We start from the raw sequence: 26,693 nt of genomic DNA, 5'->3' as shown, positions 1-26,693 counted from the left end.
TAGATTTCATTCTCAGCCTGTATACTTAGAACATCCTGGCCATGGATACCAATCATATGCAAACACAACATTTTAGCCTGCAGCAATTTAGGTAAGAACAACAACAGGTCATTTTCATTAATTTCATGTTCTTACTGGCCTTCTAAATTCAACTTCTTCACTGAGGCTTCACAAAGAATATTATATTAGTAGATATTGTGCCTGCAATACACATTTAGCTCTAAAGCAGGGTGGTTGTTGGTAAATATGTGATTTTAGGAGGTTTATTTATGTAAATTTCTTACAACATATTGTTCTCTGTGCACAGAACATTTTTAAGCTCATGGTAACATAAAGCCTACTCGATTTTGGAAAGTGTCACTTATGACCCAACAGGGGTCTTTTTTTTATTTCAGCCAACTGCTGACAGCTGTATAAATAAATTATATGACAGCAATTGTAAAGTAACAGTTTGGGGCAGACTTTTTGGTTCAAGTATGACTATACCCTTATGAACAATGCAAGGTCCATAAATATATGCTTAAATAAAAGAAAAAAGTTAGGAAGAACTCCTGTGCCCTGCACAGAGCCCTGACAAGCCTATTGAAAACAGGCTGTGCAGGCTGTTTTAGCCATAAAAGGTGGATATATAAATGCCCAAAAGTTTTGAAACAAAAATGTCTGACAAGCTCATGGCCATGTGTCCATGCAACTGACTTCAGTTGGTATACACACTGTAAACCCTTGCAAAAACAAGAAAAGAGAGAAACATACACTGATCAGCCATAACATTAAAACCACCTCCTTGTTTCCACACACATTGTCCATGTTATCAGCTCCACTTACCATATAGAAGCACTTTGAAGTTCTACAGTTACTGACTGTAGTCCATTTGTTTCTCTGCATGCTTTGTTAGTCCCCATTCTTGCTGTTCTTCAATGGTCAGGACTCTCCCAGGACCACTACAGAGTAGGTATGATTTGGGTGGTGAATCATTCTCAGCACTGCAGTGACACTGACATGGTGGTGGTGTGTTAGTGTGTGTTGTGCTGGTATGAGTGGATACAACACAGCAGTGCTGCTGGAGTTTGTAGACACCTGCTGGACTGAGAATAGTCCACCAGCCAACAATATCCAGCCAACAGTGCCCCGTAGTCAGTGTCCTGTGACCACTGATTAAGGTCTAGAAGATGACCAACTCAAACAGCAGCAATAGATGAGCGATCGTCTCTGACTTACAAGGTGAACCAACTAGGTAGGAGTGTCTAATAAAGTAGACAGTGAGCGGACAAGGTATTCAAAAACTCCAGCAGTGCTGCTGTGTCTGATCCACACATACCAACACAACACAGACTAACACACCACCACCATGTCATTGTCACTGCAGTGCTGAGAATGATCCACCACCTAAATAATTCCTGCTCTGTAGTGGTCTGGTGGGGGTCCTGACCATTTAAAGAACAGGGTGCAAGCAGGCTAAAAAGGTATGTAGAGAAATAGATGGACTACAGTCAGTAATTGTAGAACTACAAAGTGCTTCTATATGGTAAGTGGAGCTGATAAAATGGACAGTGAGTGTTGAAACATAATGTTATGCCTAATCGGTGTAAATAACTAATTTCCTGAAACAATACATAGTATCTGCATGTGCATGCTTTCAGACATGCTTGTTTTCAGAGGCAGAGAGTAAACAAGGTAGCAAGGTGACTGCAAAATGACAGCTTCAGTAAATAACCATGACAGATAACAATAATGACATTCCAACTGCTGTTGATTTTTGGGTAACTTATCTACCTGGTTTTAAACAAACAATGTTTTAAAGTGATAGTTATGTCAGCTGAGCAGCAACAATTGGCTACTAAGGTGGGCAACAGTTTGTCCTGTGGGCTGCAAACCTGCAAAAATATATAGAAATTGAACGCAACTATTAGGAATTAAACTAATTTTTTAACCGAGAGGCTAACTGTCATTAGTCAATAGTAAAGTAATAACTAACAAGCTTATAGCATTCCACGAAATATAATATTCATTACAGAATTTCTTATAAACAAGTTTTCGAATAAAAACAGCTTAACACAATGAACACGGCAGAGATGTAGAACACGAATTTAAACACAGCTGAACCAGTTAATCATTCTGAATGTACATTTTAAACAGTAACTAGTTGTAAATAGTTCATTACAAGGGCTACCTGCTAATAAGTTGGTATATTGAAGCGATTCCTGACAACATTAGTGTGGTTATTATATGATCTAAGATCAACTGTGTGAACTCCTACTAGCTCCGCTTTCAGCATAAATCACATGTCAGTTGGAGATTTATTTTTATTTATTTTTTAGGATTTTAACGTAGAAAGTAATCCGAGTCAGCAAATGAAAGCTTAAAGACCTCTATAGTGGTGGCTGTCTTCCAAATGGCAACTAGTCTGTCACAAAGCCGCACTAACTGTGGATTACCCAATCATCATATTTCGTACTACAAATAATCATCAAGAATGCAAGCGGAGACCTTGAAAGCAGATTAAAAAGCTTAGATATAGACTAATGCAGCAAATGCTAAGGGTAAGGTCAAAAAACAATTTGCATATTGAATTCATGCTATAACAATGAATGCAACAATGAATGCAAGAGCACATTTTGATTAATAATGTGATCTTAAATAAGTGCAGTGACTAGATTTCACCGTTCTATTACAAATTAAGCATGAATATTTGTAGAACATAATTGTTAAAACAATGCTATTAAAGCAAGTACATTGTAATCCCGGAAAAAAACAGTGCCAGGATTAAAAACGAACCACATAACACAATGGTAGACCACCAATGTTCATGTTATACATCTATAAGGAACAACATTACTATGTAGGCTGTAAATATGTTTGGTAGTTAGCTTGTAATGTAGGGTTAACTTATGTATTTAGTCCACTAAAATGTTATACAGACTACTAGCAATAGACTTTTTAAATGTATAACTATCTCTTCTCATAACATTTATGATTGTTTCAACTTCGGCTAATAGTGGTAAGTGTGACTAGGCTACATTTGTGCCATGCTGAACACATTTTTGTTTAATTTAATAGCATTTTAAGCTTTGCTTGAGTTTTGATAGGACACTAATAGGGATGGGTATCTTTTTTTTTAACAAATCCTTTTATTTGCTTACTTAACTTTGTATTTAAATGTTGTGTATTTATGTAAATAAAGACAAATTAAAGACAGACGTGCCTTAACCTATCAAACAGTAATGTTAAATTTTTACATTTGTGGCACTTAGTGGATGCTTTTATCCAAAGCGACTTACAATGATGACTGAATATAACTTGAACAACTTAATGTTAAGGGCCTTGCTCAGGGGTCAACAGTGGCAACTTTGCGGTGACAGGGCTTGAACCAGCAACCTTCTGATTACTAATCCAGTACCTAAACCACTGAGCTACCACTGCTATACCTCAGAGTTATAACTCATGTTATACCTTAGAGTCCAAGACATAATATGGATATGGATGGATATACTTTATTTGTCATATATACATACACAGATGTACAGTACAATGAAATTCTTTCTTCACATATCCCAGCTTGTTTGGAAGCTGGGGTCAGAACGCAGGGTCAGACATCGTACGGCGCCCCTGGAGCAGAAAAAGTTAAGGGCCTTGCTCAAGGACCCAACAGTGGCTGCATAGCAGAGCCTGGATTTGAACCGCCAATCTTCCGGTTGATAGCCCAAAGCTCTACCCACTGAGATACCACTGTCCATATGATAATAATATGATAAATGCAAGCATTAACCTATATTTATTTAATTACATTTGGTGGAAAAGTTTAAAATAAAAAAATAAAGGTGTATTTTGACACTATTCTGATGATAAAACAGCACATGGCTAAATAAATCAATGTCAACTGTCAAAAATGTCACTGTGAAACCCTAAATTAAGCCCATCTGTAATATAATAGTGAACGTCGCAAAATATTAATGTCTTTTCCAAGAGTACATCCTACAGCCTGTACGTGAGATGAAACTGAACTAAGGTTACCCTTACACAATAACCAATACTTCAGATCTGCTGAAACTACATATTTAGCTGCAGATGTGTGAACTGGGAGACTTAATATCTTAGAGGACATAGTGAGAAAAAAAAAATCACAATTTATTTAGACACCAACACAAAACCCAGGACCCACATCACAGAAGCCATATAGCAGACTGAAGGGACTGAAGGGAATTATCAGCAGCTTCATAAACCTGCTTCATAAACCAAGCAGCTAATGCATAGTTTTGTCATATTTATAAATAATATGGCAGGATTCTAAAATGGTTCTGCCTTCCTTCTGGGCTCCAATGCCTAAGACAAATGCTGCAATCAGGCATGTCAGCTTTTCGTTTTCTCATTAAATGAGTTCAGAAAGAATAATCTCTGGAGAGGGAAAATATTTAATATGTTGTTTCATCTTCAGTTTCTAATGGCACACTACTGTGACATTTATTTTTGCCAGCAATTATAGGTTTTCTCCCTTTAAGGCTTATTTCTTGCTCCACTGCTTCATCTCTCTAGTCAGCATCATGAAATGGGAGTTTCAAAAGAGGAATGTGTGTACACATATAAAATGATGGAGTTGCAGCAGTTTTATATGTTACAGCACCAACCAATCCTGAGATATACACTGATCAGCCATAACATAAAACCACCTTCTTGTTTCTACACTCACTGTCCATTTCATCAGCTCCACTTACCATATAGAAGCACTTTGTGGATCTACAATTACTGACTGTAGTCCATCTGTTTCTCTACATACTTTTTTAGCCTGCTTTCACCCTGTTCTTCAATGGTCAGGACCACCACAGAGGTGGTGGATCATTCTCAACACTGCAGTGACAATGACATGGTGGTGGTGTGTTAGTGTGTGTTGTGCTGGTATGAGTGAATGAGTGAATGATCGCTCATCAATTGCTGCTGTTTGAGTTGGTCATCTTCTAGACCTTCATCAGTGGTCACAGGACACTGACTACGGGGCACTGTTGGCTGGATATTTTTGGTTGGTGGACTATTCTCAGTCCAGCAGTGACAGTGAGGTGTTTAAAAAATCCTCATACCAGCAGTGTCACTGCAGTGCTGAGAATAATCCACCACCCAAATAGTACCTGCTCTGTGGTGGTCCTGGGAGAGTCCTGACCATTGAAGAACAGCATAAAAGGGGGCTAACAAAGCATGCAGAGAAACAGATGGACTACAGTCAGTAATTGTAGAACTACAAAGTGCTTCTATATGGTGAAGCCGAAAAAATGTACATTGTGTGTAGAAACAAGGAGGTGGTTTTAATGTTATGGCTGATCAGTGCATAGTACATAAATAGAATATGGACACCTATTAAAATTTATTGCTTACATTGGTTTGGGTCCCTTTCTTCAAGTAAAGTAATTCTCTAGTATGCCATAAGTTGCTGTTGAATTGTACACTTAATGTATATGACAATGCTCTGTGTACAAAACAATGCCCCATTAAGAATGGCCATATTTGTGTTGAAGAACTTGACTGGGCTCTAGAGCCCTGACTTCAAACACAATTTAGATGCACTGGAAACAGCAAACCAGGCCTCATATCAGAACATCGGGGCCTGACATTAATAATGCACCTGTGTTAAAGGAAAATAACCCCCACAGTCACTTTCCAAAAATCCATTACCGGGTGTCTATTCTTATCCACAAAGGGCCAGTGTGGGTGCAGGTCAGTATACCAACTATGAATAATATATCCCTGATACAACTAGTTAGTAGTATCAGTTGAAAGACCAAAACTGATTAAACAAGTCAAATCAGGATTAGCTTGTGTATGGTTGGTCCAAAAACATGAAGCCACACCAGCTCTTAGTGAATAATATTAGATGTCTGATCTAGAAAAAAAGTGGAGTTTGTTACAACAGCAAAGGAGACTAACTCAATAATAAGGTCAATGGTTTTAAAATGAGATAAAACATTTATGTATAGTAGAACAAATCAGTAATTAGATCAATTATTGTATTATTCCTGCTAAATAAAGATGTAGCATCACAGTATGTATGGCCTTATTTGCACTATGGTTCCCACAACAAATGTTCCGACACTGTGAATGCTTCCAGAGTAACGGCTCTTAGAGGTGTGTAATAACGCTTCTTGTCACATTATGGTAATAAAGTACATCTGCAACTACAAAAATACCAATAAACCTGACACTGAATAAGAAGGTGTGTGTGTGTGTGTGTGTGTGTGTGTGTGTGTGTGAACGAGAGAGTGTAAGGAAGATGGGAGAGAGAAAAACAGTAAGTAAAAGTGTGATTACATGTTAAAGTCAGAGGATGATGCCTAAAGTTGTTAGCTGATAGGATTAAGCGTATAATCGCATTAGCATTCTGCCTGCTCTTGCTGTTAGACAAGGTGACTGAGCAGACAATAATGCCTGGTACATAATGTACCAAAATTACTCTTAGCATATTTGTGCTTTGCTTACTTCTATCTCCTTGATTTAAGGGCTAATAAAGGAAATGATTTAGGTTTGAACCAAGATATTGCCACAAGGCACAATTTTCTGGCTTGCAGGAATGGCACTTCTGTCTCCTTCATAAATCATGCAACGCCAGCTAATCTGTGAGCTCATGTAAATGGATAAGGGTATATAGCACCCTCACCTAAGTCACATTGAGCTGCCCAGTGACTCTGCATCAGGCACAGCTCATGAAGAGCCTTTGGCTGCAAGATTCCAGATTTACAATTGATGTGTAATACAGAAGACTCAGCTGGTGGTTGGAAACTAGCCATGTTTTAATTGGGGACATGAAGTAAGTAATTTACCAAGCATTACTGATATGGCAACACTAATCTTGAGAAAGGTCATGGACTAATCACCACATGTCTTAAAACGTTTTGGCAGTGACAAAAACAAAGCAGTCTTACTGCTTCCTTATAACTATTAGGGACTAAAAAAAGACTTGGGAACTGAAGTTAGAGTTTAGTTGGATCACATGACACTGCCAACAAACAAAGCTGAGTAGCTGTTTCCCTAAAATCACTGTTCGCTGACCTGGTAAGCCTGGGTAATACGAGGGTTCTTCAAAAAGTTTTTTTAACTCTATTTATTAAGAATTTCAAAAACACATGACATGCACCTTCTAATGCATTTTTCCCAGCGTCGTACCAACTTTTTAATGACATCAGCAAAAAATGTTTTGGGTTGAGAACATAGCCACTGATGCACCACTGCTTTCACATAATCATGACATGAAAATGTTCTTCCCCTTAAAGCTTCTTTGAGCGGTCCAAAAATGTGGAAATCAGATGGCGCTAAATCTGGACTATAAGCTCTCTCAGTCTCTTAGACACGACCATATACTACTCCTCCCGCCCTCATCGTTTCCAACCAAAATATAAAAGTGTGGAAACTTTTTGAAGATCCATCAAACAATCTACATTATTTGTGTAACACAGCTTTAAGACTTAAACCTGCTCCCAACATTAACATTATCCTCTAGAGTTAGGCAGCAGTTTACTAATAATGTTTTGGACGTTAGTTGTGAAATTGTAAAAGTTATTTAATCACTGGAAATACAATAGCACAAATCAAGAGCAGCCTGAGGGCATGGTGTATATGGGATACATGCACGTTGTACATTTTCATCTAGGTCATAATAAAAAGAAAACATACTCTGCCTGAACTTATCCTCAAGTGCTGAAAGTCAATTCCATCTTCTAGTGACCATATTTGTAGTGTTTCTTCAGAATGTCCTGTCTTCTGTTTTAGACTTTAGGCTTAATAATAGCTTGTTTACTGTTCCTCTAACTGTTTCCATCCATCTTAATTTTTGCAGTTCTCTTCCACTTTTACCTTCAACTCTGCCAAGCTAACTGTCCTTTCCAATTAACTGGTTCTTCTCATAATGTGTCTAAAACAAGAGAACTTTAATTTGGTCATCCAGACTTCGGTTAGGATAGTAACACACATTGAGCAACTGTCAATTGCTTGAATTGTGTAAAATTACTAAACTGTAAGTTGTTTTGGATAGAGACATCTGTTAAATGTCATACATGTGAATGTTATTTAGGTTTTACGTGGCCTAAATTATGTGGATATCTGACAATGAGCTGGAAATGTATTCAGCATATTTTTTGAATGTATCCATGGAAATTCAAGTGCATTGAGCAATTGAGATGAATTGGCATGGACTAGAATGCCTGGCATGCAATCAACGCTCCAGTTCATCTCTCTTTAGGTCATAGCACATTATTGCTAGTTGTGTTCAAGAACACAATTTTTAAGCACTCTGCTTTCACATTTGCATGTTGGGTAAGTATCTAATTGCAGCATCCAACTTTTATCAAGCTCCTTGATATAATTTTAAATCCAACGGTCATTGCTGCTGCTGCTTCTACATAGTTTGTACTGTAGCCTAAAACCATAATGCTTAGCTAAGGCTAAAGATTACACACAGAACTGCTGACTAAGAAGTCTAAAAATAGAAAAGCTACAACAAACTAAAATTAAAAGGTTCTAAATGGTAAGAGAAGTTAATATGTTTTTGATTACAGCTATTCACAAAATGTCATTCAGCTCAATGCCATTTATTTAAAGTAAAAAAAGAAAACATGTTTGCTACTCAAGCTGACCACAAATCAATCCTTTCTTGAATTAATTATAAATAAAACATTTAGTTATTCATGTTTATTGCTGAATTTCCCTAAGCCTCTCAACCATTTTCTACTATTTTCTACTCAACCATTTTCTACCATTAAGCTCAGTTCTATCAGTTAATCCCTCACATATAATCCGTCAACCTCTTTCTTGCATTAGATATTAGGGCTAAGAAGTATTTAACCAATTTTATTATTTAATATACCTTCAGTCCATGTAACCACTTAAAATTATCACACAAAGTATTAAAACAAAAAATAATTAAATTTGATGTTGGCAGTTACAGCTGTGAGATATCAAACAAGAAATAACTGCTTTTTTGATTTGTTAATTTTAATAAATTAAATTTTCATTTCAGCAAATTGTCTTAAAATTCCCAAAGTTACTTTTCCAGGGTTACTTCGATATACATGTCAGGATTCATGTCAGGACACTGTCTAGGTTATTCAGCATCATTTTAAAATTATTTCCCCTTAAAAAAGTATGTTGAGTTTATCTATGGGTTGTGGTCTTGTTAAAACATCCAGAATTCATTTCTTGGACAATGAGATTAATTTTGTTTCGCTTTATTTATGTTTACTTCAGTGTATTGTCCCAAAACCATCTTTTTTCTTGCAACCCTTATTTCTCCTTACATGTAAGTCCTAATTAATAAAAAAGTTTTTTATTTTGTCTGAGGAGAAGAGGTTTGCCTGTGGTGTAGACTTTACATAACTGCTCTATAAAACAATAAATAAACTCAGTGATTTTTCTTTTTTGACATACCCCTGTAAAGGTAATGTACAACCCCAAATCAAAAAAAGTTGGGACAGTATGGAAAATACAAATAAAAAAAATGCAGCGTTTCTTGCAATGACTTGCAATGAATGAGAAAGTAAGAACCCAAGATATTTCATGTTTTGTCTGGTCAGCATCCAAAGACAAAAAGGACCATTCAGACTGTTATCAAGTCCAAAAGCCAGGGTCTGTCATGGTATGGGGATGTGTCAGTGCCCTTGGCAATGGTAATGGGAAAAGGTAATTCACACTTCAGTGATGGCAGCATTAATGTATAAAAGTACATTGAGATTTTAGAACATATGCTTTAGAACAACATTCATGCATTTTTCCACAATGCAATGCAAAACCACATGCTGCACACATTACAAAGGCATGAGGGTCCTCACCTGTCCCCATTAGAGAATGTGTGTAGAATTTTAAAACAAAAATGTGACAATGACAACCCCATACTACTGCACACCTTAAGATGTGTTAGCAGTAAGAAACTATAAATAATACCTAAAGCTTGGTATCCTTAGTGCCCAAATGTTTTTGAGAAGGAATGGCATCATTTACTGTCCCAACTGCAATCCTAAACTAAAAATAAAGCTGAGCAGATAAAACATGAAATATTTTGGGTTCATACTGTCTGCAATGAAATAAAAGTAAATGTCTGTGTTTTTTGTGCATTTTCCATACTGTCTCAACTTTTTTCTGATTTAGGGTTGTACAGAGATGATAAAATTAGGACAAGGCCAGGAGCGCCAGTGAAAGTGGAGCATGCAATTAAGTGCTGCATGACCTCAATGCCTCCTCCACTGTCTCTCCTAGTTTCTCTTCTCATGTTATGTGTAATTTACTACTAACCCAGTGTTTGAATGTTTTCAGTGTGTTTACATGGTCGTGTTGCTGTTTTTTGTGTACAAAACATGGAGTAGTCTAATCTCTTAGGCAGATTTATTTGCATTGACTTTGTACCTCCACAGAGACTATACCTGTTGAATGATCACATGATCCTCTTTTGGCTTATGGCTGGTTTGGGTGCTTAATAATTCATTAACTCAAACAACACAACAGCAAAAAATAGCATGTCAAACAGAGCATGCCAGTTAAACCCTCACCATCACATTGATCCATGTTATGTCATGTCTAATTTCTAAACTTCTAGAACCTTTTTATCCCAAGGATCTGTGTTAGTGTAGTATGTAACATTATGAACAATATGAGCAGGGAAGAGCAGCTTTTTTTGGCAGCAATAAGAAACATTAAGGCTTTCAGCCAGGTCTACTACATCATACATATTCTTTTTTGTACTCTTCTTCTGGCTACTCTAATGTACAGCCAGTCTCTACATTAAAAAGTTCCTTTGTAATTACTTTATTTTTGAAAGGATGTCTGGGTTGGGGTTTAACATCTACAAGCAGACAGCAACTAGAAGCAGACAGCAAGTCCCAAGGCTTAACATATTTTTGTCTAAAAAGTTTAGATGAATCCAAAGACAACATAGAAACTGGTGAAAGATGGAGGCATCAGGTACCAAATCTCTCTATCCAGTATCAAGAGAGTGCTACATCAACATAGCCCAGGAATGCTGCCATGCAACAAAAAAACCATACCCCAAGCCTGCTATAAAATGCCTGACTCAAGCTTGCACATTATTACCAGGACAAAGACCTAGCCTTTGGGGGAGTAGTCTGGTCAGAAGAGACAAAAAAGGCACTATTTGGTCAGAATGGTCATCGCTCAGTATGGAAGAAAAAGGTAAGGCTCTGATACATATGGGTGTCAGCATCATGTTGTGAAGCAGTTTTGCTGGGAAAGAGACTAATGCACGTCAGAAAATAGATAGCATAAAGTAATTAAAGAGCAATGCTACTATATAATAACAAAGTTTATGTAACAAACATTTAATGAAATTCAGGCTGTGGGAAAATGGCAAAGGTCTTTCCTTTCTGTTAAAATAGTAATCACATTGCCATCTCACTGTGTGCCGTAGGTCGCCCAGACAGAACAAAGCAAACCATGCACGTCTCGAAGCTTAGCGCTGAGCTCTGTGGCACTGTGTGGGTGGCTTGTTGGAAAGATGCAGCAATTAGCCCACACAACCAAGAGAGAAGAAATATATAGTGGAAGATCTGACTAATATTGAAAGATTAAAAAAAACAAGCTAACATAAAAACATGCACAACATGTAAACCATTTAAATATGTAAAAGTACTATACATGAACCAAAAGCACAATAAAAGTGTTTAAAAAAAAAACTATCATTAATTCATATCCATTGACCATATTATCTTGGTCAGAAATGCAGTGCCACCAAAAACACTGGGCAAAAGGACAACTTAGACAGTGAGACAATCCTGCAAGGCAACATGCATTCACTCATTTACACTCAGGGAAAATTAATTGTTATTAAATCCCATAATAAATGCTTTCGGGAGACAAAGAGAGTAAACAAAGGTTAGAATCAAACTCATGTCCCCAGAAGCTGTGTGACTGCACTACCTAGAAGATCAAATGAAATACATCATTGCCTCATTGTTTCTTATTTTATCATTACAATAGTTGATTATTAAAATAAAATATGATTTCAATGACTATGTATGTCAAGTCAAGTCAACTTTATTTATATAACGCTTTTTACAATAGACATTGTCTCAAAGCAACTTTACAGAATCCAGGACCAACAGACCAAAACCTCTGTTGAGCAAGCCGAGGGCAACAGTGGCAAAAAAAAAAAACTCCCTTAAAATTACAGAAGGAAACCTTGAGAGGAACCAGACTCAGCAGGGATCCATCCTTCTTGGGTGGCCTGGAGGATAATTTGAATAAATAGGACTTACACAATATCATACACACACAAATTAAAATGAACTAAAAGATATAACTAGCAAAAATAATTGGAGTTATTATTCAGTTCAGTCTGTGATAAAGTCTGTAGTGAGTTCTTGACAGTCTTGGTGCCAGGTTTCTGTCACATCTGGCAGGAGCAGCATTGTTAGCACGGCAGTCTCGACTTCATTCCTTAACCTCGGGTGGGTATGTGTTTGTGACTTACGAAGCTTAATAAAATAAAACAATGCAATATAATTCTAAAATTCTGTAATCTAATAAAATCTTTCTTTCAAACAGAGCTTGTATTTAAAAGCTTGTTTGTGCAGCTTTCAATATTAATTGGTGAAGTTTCACTTTTGGCAGCTGTCAATAAAATGTGCTCAGTGGTTGGTTTTCTGGCTACCCAAACTTAGTAAATAGACTATTATGTGAACTACAGACCACAATAGTAAATCTTTACTTGCATTTTAATGTAAACTTTAAGGAAATTGTGTTATAAAACGACTGAAAAGAGGGAGTGCATTTAGTTATTCATTTGTTTTATTATTAACTACAAGCTTATGTATATGTCCCTTGTGAGATAATGTTTAGTGCATGGAAGACTGCCACAAATTGCTAAAAATAACAAGCTCATGGTCAGGTTCATGTACGTTTGACCATATATCGTAGCTTTATTCTTATATAAGATTGTTTTTGCATGGAACACTGCCATGCATTGCTAAAATAATATAGAAAACAAACCAAAAACATTCATGGTATTCCCTGGTTTTTGGGGGTTTATAGGTGGGGTCATGAACAGCAATATTACATAAGCTGCAATTCATAAAAAGAGCAGTGGCTGAATCCCTGTTAGGACATACTAGACTATGTTAGGAATCCAGGCTAGGACATACGTCATCCATGATGCATAAATTTAAAGATGATGTTTGACTGGAGAGACTCAATTAGCTGGTGGTAACTGACTCTTTCAAGTGTGGGAAAATGGGTACCTGGAAAGTTTAGCTAAAAATGTTTTGAGGTTGAACTACTAGTCCAGTACCCTATATATTAGAGGAAGTACTTCGAAATTTGTAATTTAAATTTGACATTTTGGTTGTAAATGCTGTGAAAAACAGTATTTGCCCCTTTCCAATTGTCTTTATTCACATACAGTGGGGAAAATAAGTATTTGATCCCCTGCTGATTTTGTAAGTTTACCCCCTTACAAAGACTTGAACAGTCTATAATTTTTATGGAAGGTTTATTTTAACAGAGAGAGACAGAATATCAACAAAAAATCCAGAAAAAAAACATTAAATAAAAGTTATAAATTAATTTGTATTTAATTAAGGGAAATAAGTATTTGATCCCCTACCAACCAGCAAGAATTCTGACCCCCACAGACCGGTTATGTGCCCATGAGGCACACAAATTAGTCCTGTCCCTGTATAAAAGACTCCTGTCACAGAATCAGTTTCTTCCGTTCAAATCTCTAACCACCATGAGCAAGACCGAAGAGCTATTAAAGGACGTCAAGGACAAGATTGTAGACCTGCACAAGGCTGGAATGGGCTACAAGACCATCAGCAAGAAGCTTGGTGAGAAAGAGACCACTGTTGGTGCGATAATTCGAAAATGGAAGAAATACAAGATCACAATCACCCTCACTCTGGAGCTCCATGCAAGATCTCACCTGGTGGGGTAAGAATGATTCTGAGAAAGGTGAGGTCAGTCCAGAATTACACGGGAGGAGCTTGTCAATGATCTCAAGGGAGCTGGGAGCAGAGAAATGCTGGATATGACCCCAAGAACACCATCCCCACTGGGCATTTCTCTGCCTCCAAACACGGCGAGTGGAGTTGATGCCAAAGAGCTCAATTTTGGTCTCATCTGACCATATCACATTCTCCCAAGCTTTCTCTGAATCATTCAGGTGTTCATTGGCAAACTTCAGACGGGCCTGTACATGAACCTTCTTGAGCAAAGGGACTTTGCGGGCACTGCAGGATCTCAATCCATTACGGCGAAGTGTGTTACTAATGGTTTTCTTGGTGACTGTGCTCCCAGCTCCCTTGAGATCATTGACAAGCTCCTCCCGTGTAATTCTGGGCTGACCTCACCTTTCTCAGAATCATTCTTACCCCACAAGGTGAGATCTTGCATGGAGCTCCAGAGTGAGGGTGATTGTGATCTTGTATTTCTTCCATTTTCGAATTATCGCACCAACAGTGGTCTCTTTCTCACCAAGCTTCTTGCTGATGGTCTTGTAGCCCATTCCAGCCTTGTGCAGGTCTACAATCTTGTCCCTGACGTCCTTTGATAGCTCTTTGGTCTTGCCCATGGTGGTTGAGAGATTTGAACGGAAGAAACTGATTCTGTGACAGGAGTCTTTTATACAGGGACAGGACTAATTTGTGTGCCTCATGTGCACATAACCGGTCTGTGGGGGTCAGAATTCTTGCTGGTTGGTAGGGGATCAAATACTTATTTCCCTTAATTAAATACAAATTAATTTATAACTTTTATTTAATGTTTTTTTTCTGATTTTTTTGTTGATATTCTGTCTCTCTCTGTTAAAATAAACCTTCCATAAAAATTATAGACTGTTCAAGTCTTTGTAAGGGGGTAAACTTACAAAATCAGCAGGGGATCAAATACTTATTTCCCCCACTGTATAACTCAAGTAAATACTTAGATTAGATTTCATTTATTAAAAGAAAAATTATATTCAGCCCTACCTGGCTCTATGTGGAAAAAGTAATTGCCCCTTAGAGAATAAATCAACCTTTTAACCAACCCGTTCAATTCAACCAGTTAAATTTAGTTGACAACAGGGTTTAATTTTCCTTGCCACACCCAGCCATGATAACTGCCAGGTCTATCAAATCTAAACATCACCTAAATAGAGCCTGTCAGGGAACATGAAGCAGACGGGAAGGTCACAAAAGCAGAATATGATGCTAATGAGATTCAAATACAGATCAGACACAGTCAATGAAATCTACCAGTCTGGAAAGGGTTACAAATCCATTGCTAAGACTCTGGGACTTGGTGAGAGCCATTATTCACTTATAAAGAAAACTTGGAACTGTGATTAAACCTCCCAGATGTGGCCATTCGCCAAATTTAAGGAAGAATGCATCACTGACTCATACAGGAGGACAAAAAAAGAACCCAGAAGAACATCAACTGTCTCAGTTGCTTTGGTTAAGGTCAATGCACACAATTTTACAAGAAAGACACTGGGAAAAAATGGCATCTGTGGAGAGTTGCAGGGCACAATCCACTGATGACCAAAGAAAACACAAAGACTCGTCTTACATTTGACAAAAGCATCAAATTTACCTTCATGAATTTTGGAATCGTATTCTATGGACTGATTAGTCAAAGGTGGAATTTTTCAGAAGCAAAGGGTAAAACTACATTTGGCATAAAGCTATGTGTAATGGTCTGGGGTTGCTTTGCTTCTGCCTTGTCATAATTGATAAAACCATGAATTCTGTTCTCTTTCAGAAAATCCTGAATGAGAATGTCTGCCCATCATTTTGTGACCTACAGTTTAGACGCAGCTGTTTTATGTAGCAGGACATCAATCCAAAACACATAAGCAAGTCCACCTCTGAATGGCTAAAAGAAAAAAATGAAGGTTTTTGAAAGGCTGAGTCATAGTTCTAACTTGAATTCTGTTGAGATAGCACAAACGTTTGATTGCATTTGTTAATGCCAATGTTGGCAGAAGCAGTTCAGGGAAGCAGCTACTTTTTTTTTTACAAGACTGATATTGGATTGAATAAATCTTTATGTTCAATAAACTGAACGATAATTTAAAAGCTGCATTTTGTTTTTGTGTTTCTATTCTAAAATTAGTTGGCACGTCTGAAACATTTAAATGTGACAAATTAGCAAAATAAAAGAAATCAGGTGAAGGGCAAATACTCTACACAGCACTCTAGATACACACAGAGAACTTAATAATGAATGATTCACATGGATAAATAAAATGAAAAGTGTGCATTCTTTGCAATGCATGTACTGATGGATACACTGATCAGATCAGATCACATTAAAACCACATCCTGCTTTCTACACACACTGTCCATTTTATCAGCTCCACTTGCCATATAGAAGCACTTTGTAGTTCTACAATTACTGACTGTAGTCCATCTGTTTTTTTTACATACCTTTTTAGCCTGCTTTCACCCTGTTCTTCAATGGTCAGGACCCACACAGGACCACAACAGAGCAGGTATTATTTAGGTGGTGGATGATTCTCAGCGCTGCAGTTACAATGACATAGTGGTGGTGTGTTAGTGTGTGTTGTGCTGGTATGAGTGGATCAGACACAGCAGCGCTGCTGGAGTTTTTAAATTCCGTGTCCAATAAAGTCCACTCTATTAGACACTCCTACCTAGTTGGTTCACCTTGTAGATGTTAAGTCAGAGACGATCGCTCATCTATTGCTGCTGTTTGAGTTGGTCATCTCCTAGACCTTCATCAGTGGTCACAGGACACTGCCCACTGCGCTGCTGGCTGGATATTTTTGGTTGGCGGACTATTCTCAGTCCAGCAGTGACAGTGAGGGGTTTAAAAACTGAAGAAGCACTGCTGTGTCTTATCCACTCATACCAGCACAACACACACCAACACACCACCACCATGTCAGTGTCACTGCAGTGCTGAGAATGATCCACCACCCAAATAATACCTGCTCTGTAGTGGTCCTGTGGGGGTCCTGACCATTGAAGAACAGGGTGAAAGCAGGCTAAAAAGGTATGTAGAGAAATAGATAGATTTGTGTAGAACTACAAAGTGCTTTTATATGGTAAGTGGAGCTGATAAAATGGACAGTGAGTGTAGAAACAAGGAGGTGGTCATAATGTTATGCCTGATCGGTGTATATTGATATATATATATATTGATTGCAATATATATATATTGATGTCCAAGGGGAGTGAATGGCAAAAAGAGCTATAGCCATTGGAAGGTGCACTTGCATTTTTGACAGTATTTTTACTTGAGTACATTTTTATGACTATATCTTTACATTACATAAGCAGAATTTAAAACTTATCTTAAGGTACACAAATCCTAAGGTCCATTTATATATTAGCTGTTTCAAGTAAGCATAACCATCCCTAATTATGACAAGTAAAATGTACTTTGTCATTTTTGCATTTTAATGTGAAGACAGCACATTTTTCTGTCCTTAAAAACTGTGTCTGGGCACCAGCAACTTTATTTCCATCAGATGTTAAATATAGAGTAGCAACAGCTTTGGATCAAGCTTACTAGCTGCCCTTATGTGTGAACACATGTCTATCCTTTCACATTTCAGTGTGGTTATTTAGTAGCTCAGAGCAGGAAGCAGATAAATGGTAAAGCCTTCAGAGCAAATGTAAAATGTTAGGTCAAAAGCAGAGATTAGGGTCAAGCAAAAGCAGCTCAGAGAAAGAAATTATCCATTACCAGCCAAGGCTGACAGGGATGGTTGGCTGGCCTGCGACATAATGATTCTGCCCATTTCAGACAAACGGACAGGTCAGCTGGGCATTTTCAAGGCAAAGCGAAAAAACTATCAGTACAGAGCGTGCAGCTGTACATTATTAAGAGAAGGATTATATGTGGGAGGAGTAGATACAAGCAGACTACCAGACGGTCACTTGGCAAGGCTCGTTCCAAGTTGCCATGACTCCTGGCTCTCAGGTTGCTATGACGGCAGTGTCCTAGCACCAAGCTCAGATCCGCCTCATCAGCACTGCATTAGATTCATGAAAGAGATTTCCATGTGGTCATAAATTCAGCACTGGCTCACACGTATGCATGTGCACACAGACACCCACACATGTGCATGCACACACACACGCACACACAAACATAATTGAGAACATGAGTCCTCCTACATTAGTTTACATGAAGGCTGTCAATTAATGCACTCATCTACCTACTAAATGGTAGAACTTTAGAGCCTGTGCAATCAGACAAACTGGGACCCAATATTATAGTTAATGATAAACCATTTTACAAACTGTGCTGTTTGTTGTTAGGCAACGAGGATAGGATGGGGCCTTATTAAGAATTCTCTTGTGCCAAACATAATCCATCCTAGTTAATCCAGCAACTCTTAAATCATAGGCTGTCCCAGCAGTCGAAAGGATTACCCTGAAATACCTCATTCTCTTTGCAAGAGAAAATTGCTTTTGCAACTTTTTATAATAAACAAATGGCCTGATAAATGCATCTGTAAAGGTCTATTAAAGCAAACTCGTGACAGGAATAAAGACCTGAGCTTATTTTTCCACATAGAATGTTTTGGCATTGAACAGTCGATGTAAAAATTAGTAGCATTGTTCATGTAAAACAAACAGAAAGAAGGGACAGCCCCAGTTCATTAAAGGGAAAAAAATGAAGGAAACCCCCTGTGTGGTGGGAGCATGCTTTACGTTAGAGTCTGATGTTTATTTTTAGTCTCTGTAGTTTTGTTCTTTCAGATTTTTAGCTTTTGTAAAAAATGTTAGCAATGATGGGATGGTCAGTTTTTGAAGACTGCTGGGAGTCGGAACAGATTAGGAAGTCTTTGTGGGGGCTGTGTTGTATGAAATCCACGGCGATTTAGGGAATACGTTTCTTCAGTGAAGATAAAAATGTGTTCTGGTAAGCGAATGCTGTGCTAGAGGCCAGTGGTTACAAAATTTTCACCTGTGCCATCTGTGTAGATTATTTGGTGATTGGGTAGTTTTCTCTGATGTTAGAGAATTGTTTTGGTAGATCACTGGTGATGGGGTGATTTGTTTCGGGTCTCAGTTAGTTTAACAATGATTTTTGGTTTCGGTTTTAAGTTTTAAGGTCTTCCTTGCAGTTCGCATAGTTCATGCGACATTAAAGCAAGCTTTTATTTAAGTGTTTGAATAGTACAAGGTTCAGACCTACATTGGTACTGGACAGGATTTCCATAATATTCATGGCCTATTAGACATTTATTTATTAGTTGTTGGATGCAGGATACGAAGGTGAGCTTGCTGTCTATAACTAGACCTAGAAATTTAATTTCTCTTTTGATTTAATACCCTCAACATCCAGGATTAACTCTGGGTCTGGGTGTAGCGACCTCAGTTGGCAGAAGTGGTTTATGGTCTACTGGAGTTTGCGCTCTATTGTTGGCAGGTGTCTAGCTTTGCTGCATATGCAAAGGCTGTCTACATATAAGCAGCTCATTACGTTCAGGTCGATAGTGTGTCTAACATCTCCGCCAAGGACGGTCCTAAGCCCGGCTGCAAAAGGAGGAAGGTGATCGGCCCTGGCGAGGTGATCAGAACCAGGAAACTGGGGAAACTAGCCAAGAGACCATTATGGATTCCGAAAAATTCTCGTTTGCGACAAATGCTACTGCATCCGGGGCAGCTGATGCGCCAGCACTATGGTCCCAGGATGCTGGTGAAAAGTCAGCTATGGGCCAAAAACCAAAAACGAAATGTTTCACTCCAAAGTTGGAATTGAAAATCGCCGAATGGAACGTTCGAACAGGGCACCATGTTGGCCAAAAAGAAATCATTGCCCATGAACTTGCTGCATGCAAGATATCGATTGCGGCACTGTCCGAACTGCGACTCACTGGATCTGGGACGATGACCGTGCAGCCACCGGCCATTGACGAAACGATGATGTTGTTCTATTCTGGCGGCGACAAATGAGCGGCAGGGGTAGGGTTCATGGTAGATACACGAGCAGCCAGCAGTGTCAGAGCTTTCCAGCCAATATCGGACCGGCTAGCAGTCCTCACTCTTCACGGCACCATTCGGGCCCACATTGTCGCAGTCTATGCGCCAATCGAAACCAGCCCAGACCCGGCCAAGGATAATTTCTACAACCATCTTTAGCACACCTTGGACTTGCTCCCGCAGACCGAAGTGATAATCCTGGCTGGCGACTTTAACGCCCATGTTGGCGCGGACAGGAGCGGCTGGGAGACAACAATGGGAAATTTTGGTCATGGCAAAATCAATGACAATGGGCTGCGTCTCCTATCCTTCGCCGCCTCTAACAACTTGATCGTCTGGAATACCTGCTTCCGACACCCGCAAAAACATCAGCTGACCTGGCGCAATCCATCCGGCAAGGATTCGGCTATGTTAGACTATATCCTGATAAACAACCGTTTCCGCTCGACACTGAAGGATGTTCGGACCATGAGAGGTCCTGATTGCGGCTCCGATCACTACATGGTTCGCGCCAAGATCCAACTGAAAATCCAACGTGCCAAGCAGATCGCGCGTACGCAACCAAGGCCACATTGGAAACAGCTGCTGAATATCACATGCAGACGAGATTTCCAGATCGCCACTGGATGTGTTAGACGATGTAGATGAAGAAGAAAGACGGATCTCTGATGCGATCTTGGACTGTGCTAAGTCATTGTGCCCACCGATTCGCCCCCGAACACAACCATGGATATCTGACGATTGTCTTGATCTGGTGACCAAACGAAAACACGCGAAGTTGCCAAACTACAAACACTATCGTCAGCTAAATCGAGAAGTTCGCCTCAAATTGAAGTCCGAGCGAGAGGAATACTGGAACAAAGTGGCAGCTGATCTCGAGGAAGCTGCGGCCAAACATAAATACCATATCCTGTATAGCACTCTCCGAAAGCTGAGTGGAAAGACCAAAGCGACCAACGATAACATCAAGAAAACAGATGGAACCTTCGTCAAATCGACAGCCGAACGTCTGCAACGTTGGCACGAGTTTTTTAAAACCCTGTACAGTCATGACGCGCCCAGCGGAGCACCAGCAGACCCACCGCCCATTGCTCACCCCGAAACACAAATGGACGACACCGAGCCCACAACTGCGGAAGTGAAAAGAGCAATCAGCTCACTGAAAAACGGCAAAGCTGCTGGTGTGGACCAGGTCACGGTGGAAGCGATCAAGGCTGGTGGCGACATCCTGCTAAGTCGGCTTCACCTACTCATCCGGACAATATGGCGCACTGAACAAATACCAACCACCTGGAAGAAAGCAATCATTGTGCCCATCCACAAGAAAGGTAACAACCAGGAATGTGGGAATTATCGTGGTATCAGTCTCCTATCCATCGTCGTAAAAGTGTTCATGAAGATCATCCAAACAAGGCTGCAAAGACATCGTGAGCAAACCAGACGAGAAGAACAAGCGGGCTTTCGCCCTGGCCGTGGATGTTGCGACCAAATTTTTGCGCTTCGTCAACTTATGGAAGAGAGGACCAGATGTGGCCAACGAACCATCATCATATTCATCGACTTCAGATCCGCCTTTGACTGTGTGCACTGGCCCGCACTGTGGAAAACACTGAAGAATGAGCACGTCCCACACAAAATCATTACACTCCTCAACACAGCTTACAAGGACTGCACCAGTCAAGTGCGGATCCAAAATGAACTATCAGAGGAGTTCTATATTCTAACAGAAGTCCGCCAGGGAGATGTGGTCTCCCCACTCCTGTTCAATAGTGTAGTGGACGCCATTATGAGGAAGGTTTTCAAAGGGAAACGTGGTGTCCAGTTTGACAAAGAGCACTTCCTGTCGGACCTCATGTTTGCTGACGACAGCGCTGTCTTCGCCGACAACGATGCAGCAGCTACGGACATCCTTTATGATATTGCCAATATCGCTCAGTCATATGGTCTTAAAATCAATGCGGGAAAGACAAAGGTGCTCACAACCGATGGATCGCGGGCCGTCATTCACCTAAATGGTACCCAAATCGAGCAAGTACAAGAGTTCAAGTACCTTGGGTCACTGGTCCAGGAGAAGAAAATAGCATCGTCAAATGACATTCACGCTCGAATTGGACAAGCGACCAGAGCGTTCGCCTCGCTCAAATGGTGCCTATGGAAAAGAATAATATCTCCACAACCACCAAGATCCGCCTCTTCCGAACAATGATCCTTCCAGTTTTGCTCTACAGTTCAGAGTCTTGGACTATGCTAAAGACAGATCAAAACAAACTCAAGGTCTTTCAAATGCGGTGCCTGCGACAGATTCTTGGTGTTTCCCTTCGTGACTGCATCACAAACGATGTCATCCGAGCCCGTTGTCAACAGCAACCGACCGTTAAACAGCAGATACAGCAGCGACGGCTGAGATGGTTTGGACACGTGTGTAGAATGAGTGCAAACCGAATACCTCACCGACTCCTCTGGAGAGATCGACCTACCCAGTGGAAAACGTGGGCAAAGCAAATCGAAGACGACCTAAAGCACCAAAGACTTAACCTTGACCAGGCAAAAACAGCAGCCATGGATCGAAAAGCGTGGAGGAATATTGTGAAGGAAGTTTGGAATCCTGCGGCACCCACAGCAGCGTATTGGCTGCTATATAAGGAGTCGTCCCAAACCAGTCGCCAGCTAGGGACCAAAGAAGAAGAAAGAGTGTGTCTAACGCTATGTATTTTGTTGTTTAAAAGAGTCACTGATAAATTACTACCCTGGCCAGTTTTCTCTCCCTAGTTGTCATTTCTGAATAATGTTGATTAATGGTTTTGGTCACTAGTATTGGGAAGTGGTCATCCAGAACCTTCCAGGTGATGTTGAGGAGAATCTCTGGAGAGCTCAGTGTGAGATCTATATCAGTATATACGCCATGTCCTGGGTGAAGGTATGCATTGGACCCGTTGTTTAATATATACAGGCTTCTAGGTTGTTTTGTTTCCTCCCCAGTACCATTACCAGTATCATGTCTATTGAAGTCTCTCATAAGGATGTATGGGGAGGGTATCTGATTTGTTAGTTTGTCCAGAAGGGTAATGTGGGTGTCAGGGCGTTAAGGTTAGCATATGAAGTATATGTACGGAGGGTTTGGGGTTTGTGGGTGTCCGTAAGGAAAACTCTCACAGCAAAGCTGGTTGATTGGAGCAAGCATTTCCAAAATAAAATAAAAAAAAAGCAATAAAAGGTCAATAATAAAGCATGACAAGGAAAATACCAATGCCTTTGAACTTTGGTGCTGGACTTTTGAGAGTACCTTGGACAGCACAGAAGAAAGACCTAACCTGTCAAATAAAGCCCAGATAATCAAACTGAAGCTCTCTTATTTTGGAAACATTATAAAAAATTCATTTTAAATTATGCTTGGAAGAGCTAAAGGAAAATACAAAATGGACGTATACAGTTAGAGATATAATGAAAAAGCTAAAGACCCAAACAGAGGACAGGATGTTCTGGATAAACACTTTCCATATGGTCCCCAGGAGTCTGAATCCACTTGACAACACTTAAAAAAATAATAATAACAGATAATCAGATTTAATCTTTTAGAGTTGGTACAGTATACAGACCAGTAAAATAAGGAATAATGCAAACACTACATTTCCTATAAAAAATAATTTTATATAATGTGTATATGTGCATATAAACTGCCACTTTTACTATTTGGCATAAACAGAGTTTTCCCCTCACAACCTAACAGTTTATCAACTGGGTTTATGGTTAGTGAAAGGGCAGTCTGTGGAATACAACCAAGTTCTATCTTTACCTAGAGACAGAATGTAGTGTCTTTCCCTGGCCTTTTTCCTCATAATTGGATAAAATAATAATAAAATCTAATTAAGGCTCTGGTATTAGATAGTGCTATGAAATTAGACAAGACTGTTCATCATTAACAACTTGCTTGCTATTACAGTAATAATATATTGCCATATATTCTAATATGACAAGTTTTGTTGTGTTTAAGCGAAATACAACAAACCGTAAAATTATATATCACCTAATTCACCTAATTGTCCTTATTTGTTACCTATCTAATAACTCTCCGTTTTTGTAAAATGTTATAAGATTATTGACATGGTACATCAGAATTATTTTCCAACTTAGGTAATTTACTGAAGATAGCTTTCAATTAGACAACTGTGGTGGACAGAAGCACATTATTGTTGGGCTGTCACTATCACTGGTACATTTCCTGAGCATATAAACATTTATTTTCATTGCAATGGTATGGATCATAGTTTGTGTTTCAATCCTTGCCACTATCTATGTCTGTGTGTCCTCCAACCTCCCAAAAACATACACTGGGTTTACTCATTGATGAAAATGGTCCTTAGGTCATAGTTTATTGGTTAGTGAGTGAGTGAACATTTGTTGCCCACAAACAGGTCCATAGTGTATGTCTGCCAAGCTTCCAATGGTTCTGTGTGGCATTGGACGCACTAGGAGCCTATTCAGGATGAAGCTATTAGTCAAAATGAATCGATGAATGTATGGAACATTAGCTAGGTGTGTAAGTAAAGGTTATAAGATTATTGACATGGTACATCAGAATTCTTTTCCAACTTTAATTTACTGAAGATAGATTTCAATTAGACATCTTGGGTGGCCATAAGCACGTTCTTGTTGGGCTGTCACTATCACTCTTATATTTCATGAGCAAATAAACACTTAGTCATTGCAGTGGTACAGATGATAGTTTGTGTTTCAATCCATGCCTCCGATCACTATCTGTCTGTGTGTCCTTCCACCTCCCAACAACATGCATTGGGTTTACTCGTTGATGAAAATAGTCCCAAGGTGATAGTTAGTTTATTGGTTACATGATACATGATGTCCTTCCACCTCCCAAAAACATACACTGGGTTTTCTGGTTGATGAAAATAGTCCCTAGGTGATAGTTAAATTATTAGTTAGTGAGTACGTGAAAATGTGTTGCTCACAAACAGGTCCATAGTGTATTACTGCCAAGCTTCCAATGGTTCTGCTTTGGCATTGGACCCACTGGGAGCCTAACCAGGATTAAGCTGTTAGTCAAAATGAATGAATGTATAGAAAATACATTCCAAAATATATTCCAAAATAAATGTATGGAACACTGCACTTTATAAAACATCATGACCTTATATTAGCTAGGTGTGTAAACAATGCAAATCTGGTTATAGCATAGGAATGACAATTGTTTCCCTGCAGCAGATGGCTGCTTTTCTGGTGGGTATGTCCACCTTGTGACTTGTTTCTAGTTGGTGCTGGAACTATTGCAACCCTGACCAGGTGAAAGCGGATATTGAAAAAAAAAAAAAAACCTATTGTTTAAAACACTAAGACTGTAGGGTATACCATGACCATGCATTGTATATGTATGTGAATATAGTAAGCAGACACTGGTTAGATGAAATGAATGTGTATTTGAAATGTGGTCCAGTTGACTGACTGGTCCTATCGTGACCCCCACCAGGACGAAGGGGGTAATGAAAATGAATTATTGAAAGATAAACACTGGTGATTGAAACTACTCAAGAGAAGATAAACCCAGTCCAGTGATGATGGGCAGCTTATGCGTTTAAAGACCTGGGATCTCCATCACGCCTTAGCAAATGTATTTCTTTAGGTGAAAGATTAGTTTTGTATTACAAAAATAATTCAAGTCTTCATCACCAGCCACAATGTCATTATTTTAATAAATACAACTTACAAACTTGCCAGAATGTCAAGTATCAGTGAAACGCCACGGCCGTTACGAACAGGAAAACGCTGCAGTCTGTGTCAACAAAGTAAAAGTTACTCACGTTCCGAGAACCTCCTTGAATTCAAAGATCTGCTTGATGTCGTCCGCTTGCTTCTTCCACGAATCTTTGGTCGCCTCTCCATTCTCTTGAGCCATGGCTGAGTTTACAGTCTCAGATCCCCGGAGAAAACGTCGCTTTCCCACGCTTCAGATTACACTCCCTCCTGGACTGCGCTACCACACGCATAGACGTGATCCGACCCGAGTGGGATCTAGTCTGTAAGGCTCGTTGTTTTTTGTTTTTTTTACCAGATTCTGTTTATCAGCTTATTCTGTTTTTCCCTCCGTATGTTGAAGTGTTGCTGTTTAGCTGGTGTGAATCGGTGAAGTACACGCGTTTCCCGCTGGTGCACCTGCAGCGGCTTAAACGCTTTGACGTAGTTTGTTGCACCCTCCCCAAACTGCGTCCCCGAACAGCGGAAACGAACCGGATCCCTGACAGATCCGTGCTCGACGTTAAAGCAACGAGGGAAGCATGAGATGCACTTACACCGCGACCAGAGGGGCGGAGAACACGCAGTCAAGTGGTGTACATGAATCGCATTGCGCCAAATGCACACGCACGCACACGCACACACACACACACGGTTATTAGTAGCCGCTCTGTATCAGGGCCTGTCTGTGAAAACAGCACACTTTGCAATTACTAGCCCGCTATTCTGTTCAGCGTGGCGGTCCACTCACGCACCATGTCCACTCACTGGCACGTTTTTAGAAAGTGGGAGGAAACCCAAGTACCAAACAGAAACCCACAGGGACAGTGGATAATATGTAAAACTCCAAGAGCAGCAAACCACTGCATTCCCTCAGACGCACACAAAGTTGCTGACCGCTTTTTTTCACCTACCAGAGATGGGCTCTTACATACAGTAGTCCAGTATCTCATTTGGAGAGATACTACAGTATTTGTGAATTACCCATCTCTCATTCAGTCTCCTTGACCAGCCAGCAGAGGTCGC

General features: G+C 39.6%; 1 protein-coding gene across 1 annotated transcript in view; it reads right to left on the bottom strand.

The window, feature by feature from the left end:
• The window catches only part of camk1da (calcium/calmodulin-dependent protein kinase 1Da), an 89,040-nt gene extending 62,866 nt beyond the window's left edge, over positions 1-26,174 (bottom strand). Inside the window, exon 1 of the mRNA XM_063005396.1 lies at positions 25,736-26,174. Coding sequence (XP_062861466.1) covers positions 25,736-25,830 — 95 coding nt within the window. The 5' untranslated portion in view covers positions 25,831-26,174. The remainder of the gene's footprint in view (positions 1-25,735) is intronic.
• Between the last annotated feature and the right edge of the window lie 519 nt (positions 26,175-26,693).

Source organism: Trichomycterus rosablanca, chromosome 1 (assembly GCF_030014385.1).
Source record: "Trichomycterus rosablanca isolate fTriRos1 chromosome 1, fTriRos1.hap1, whole genome shotgun sequence".
Taxonomy (NCBI): domain Eukaryota; kingdom Metazoa; phylum Chordata; class Actinopteri; order Siluriformes; family Trichomycteridae; genus Trichomycterus; species Trichomycterus rosablanca.
This window is presented reverse-complemented; position numbering and strand designations above follow the sequence as displayed.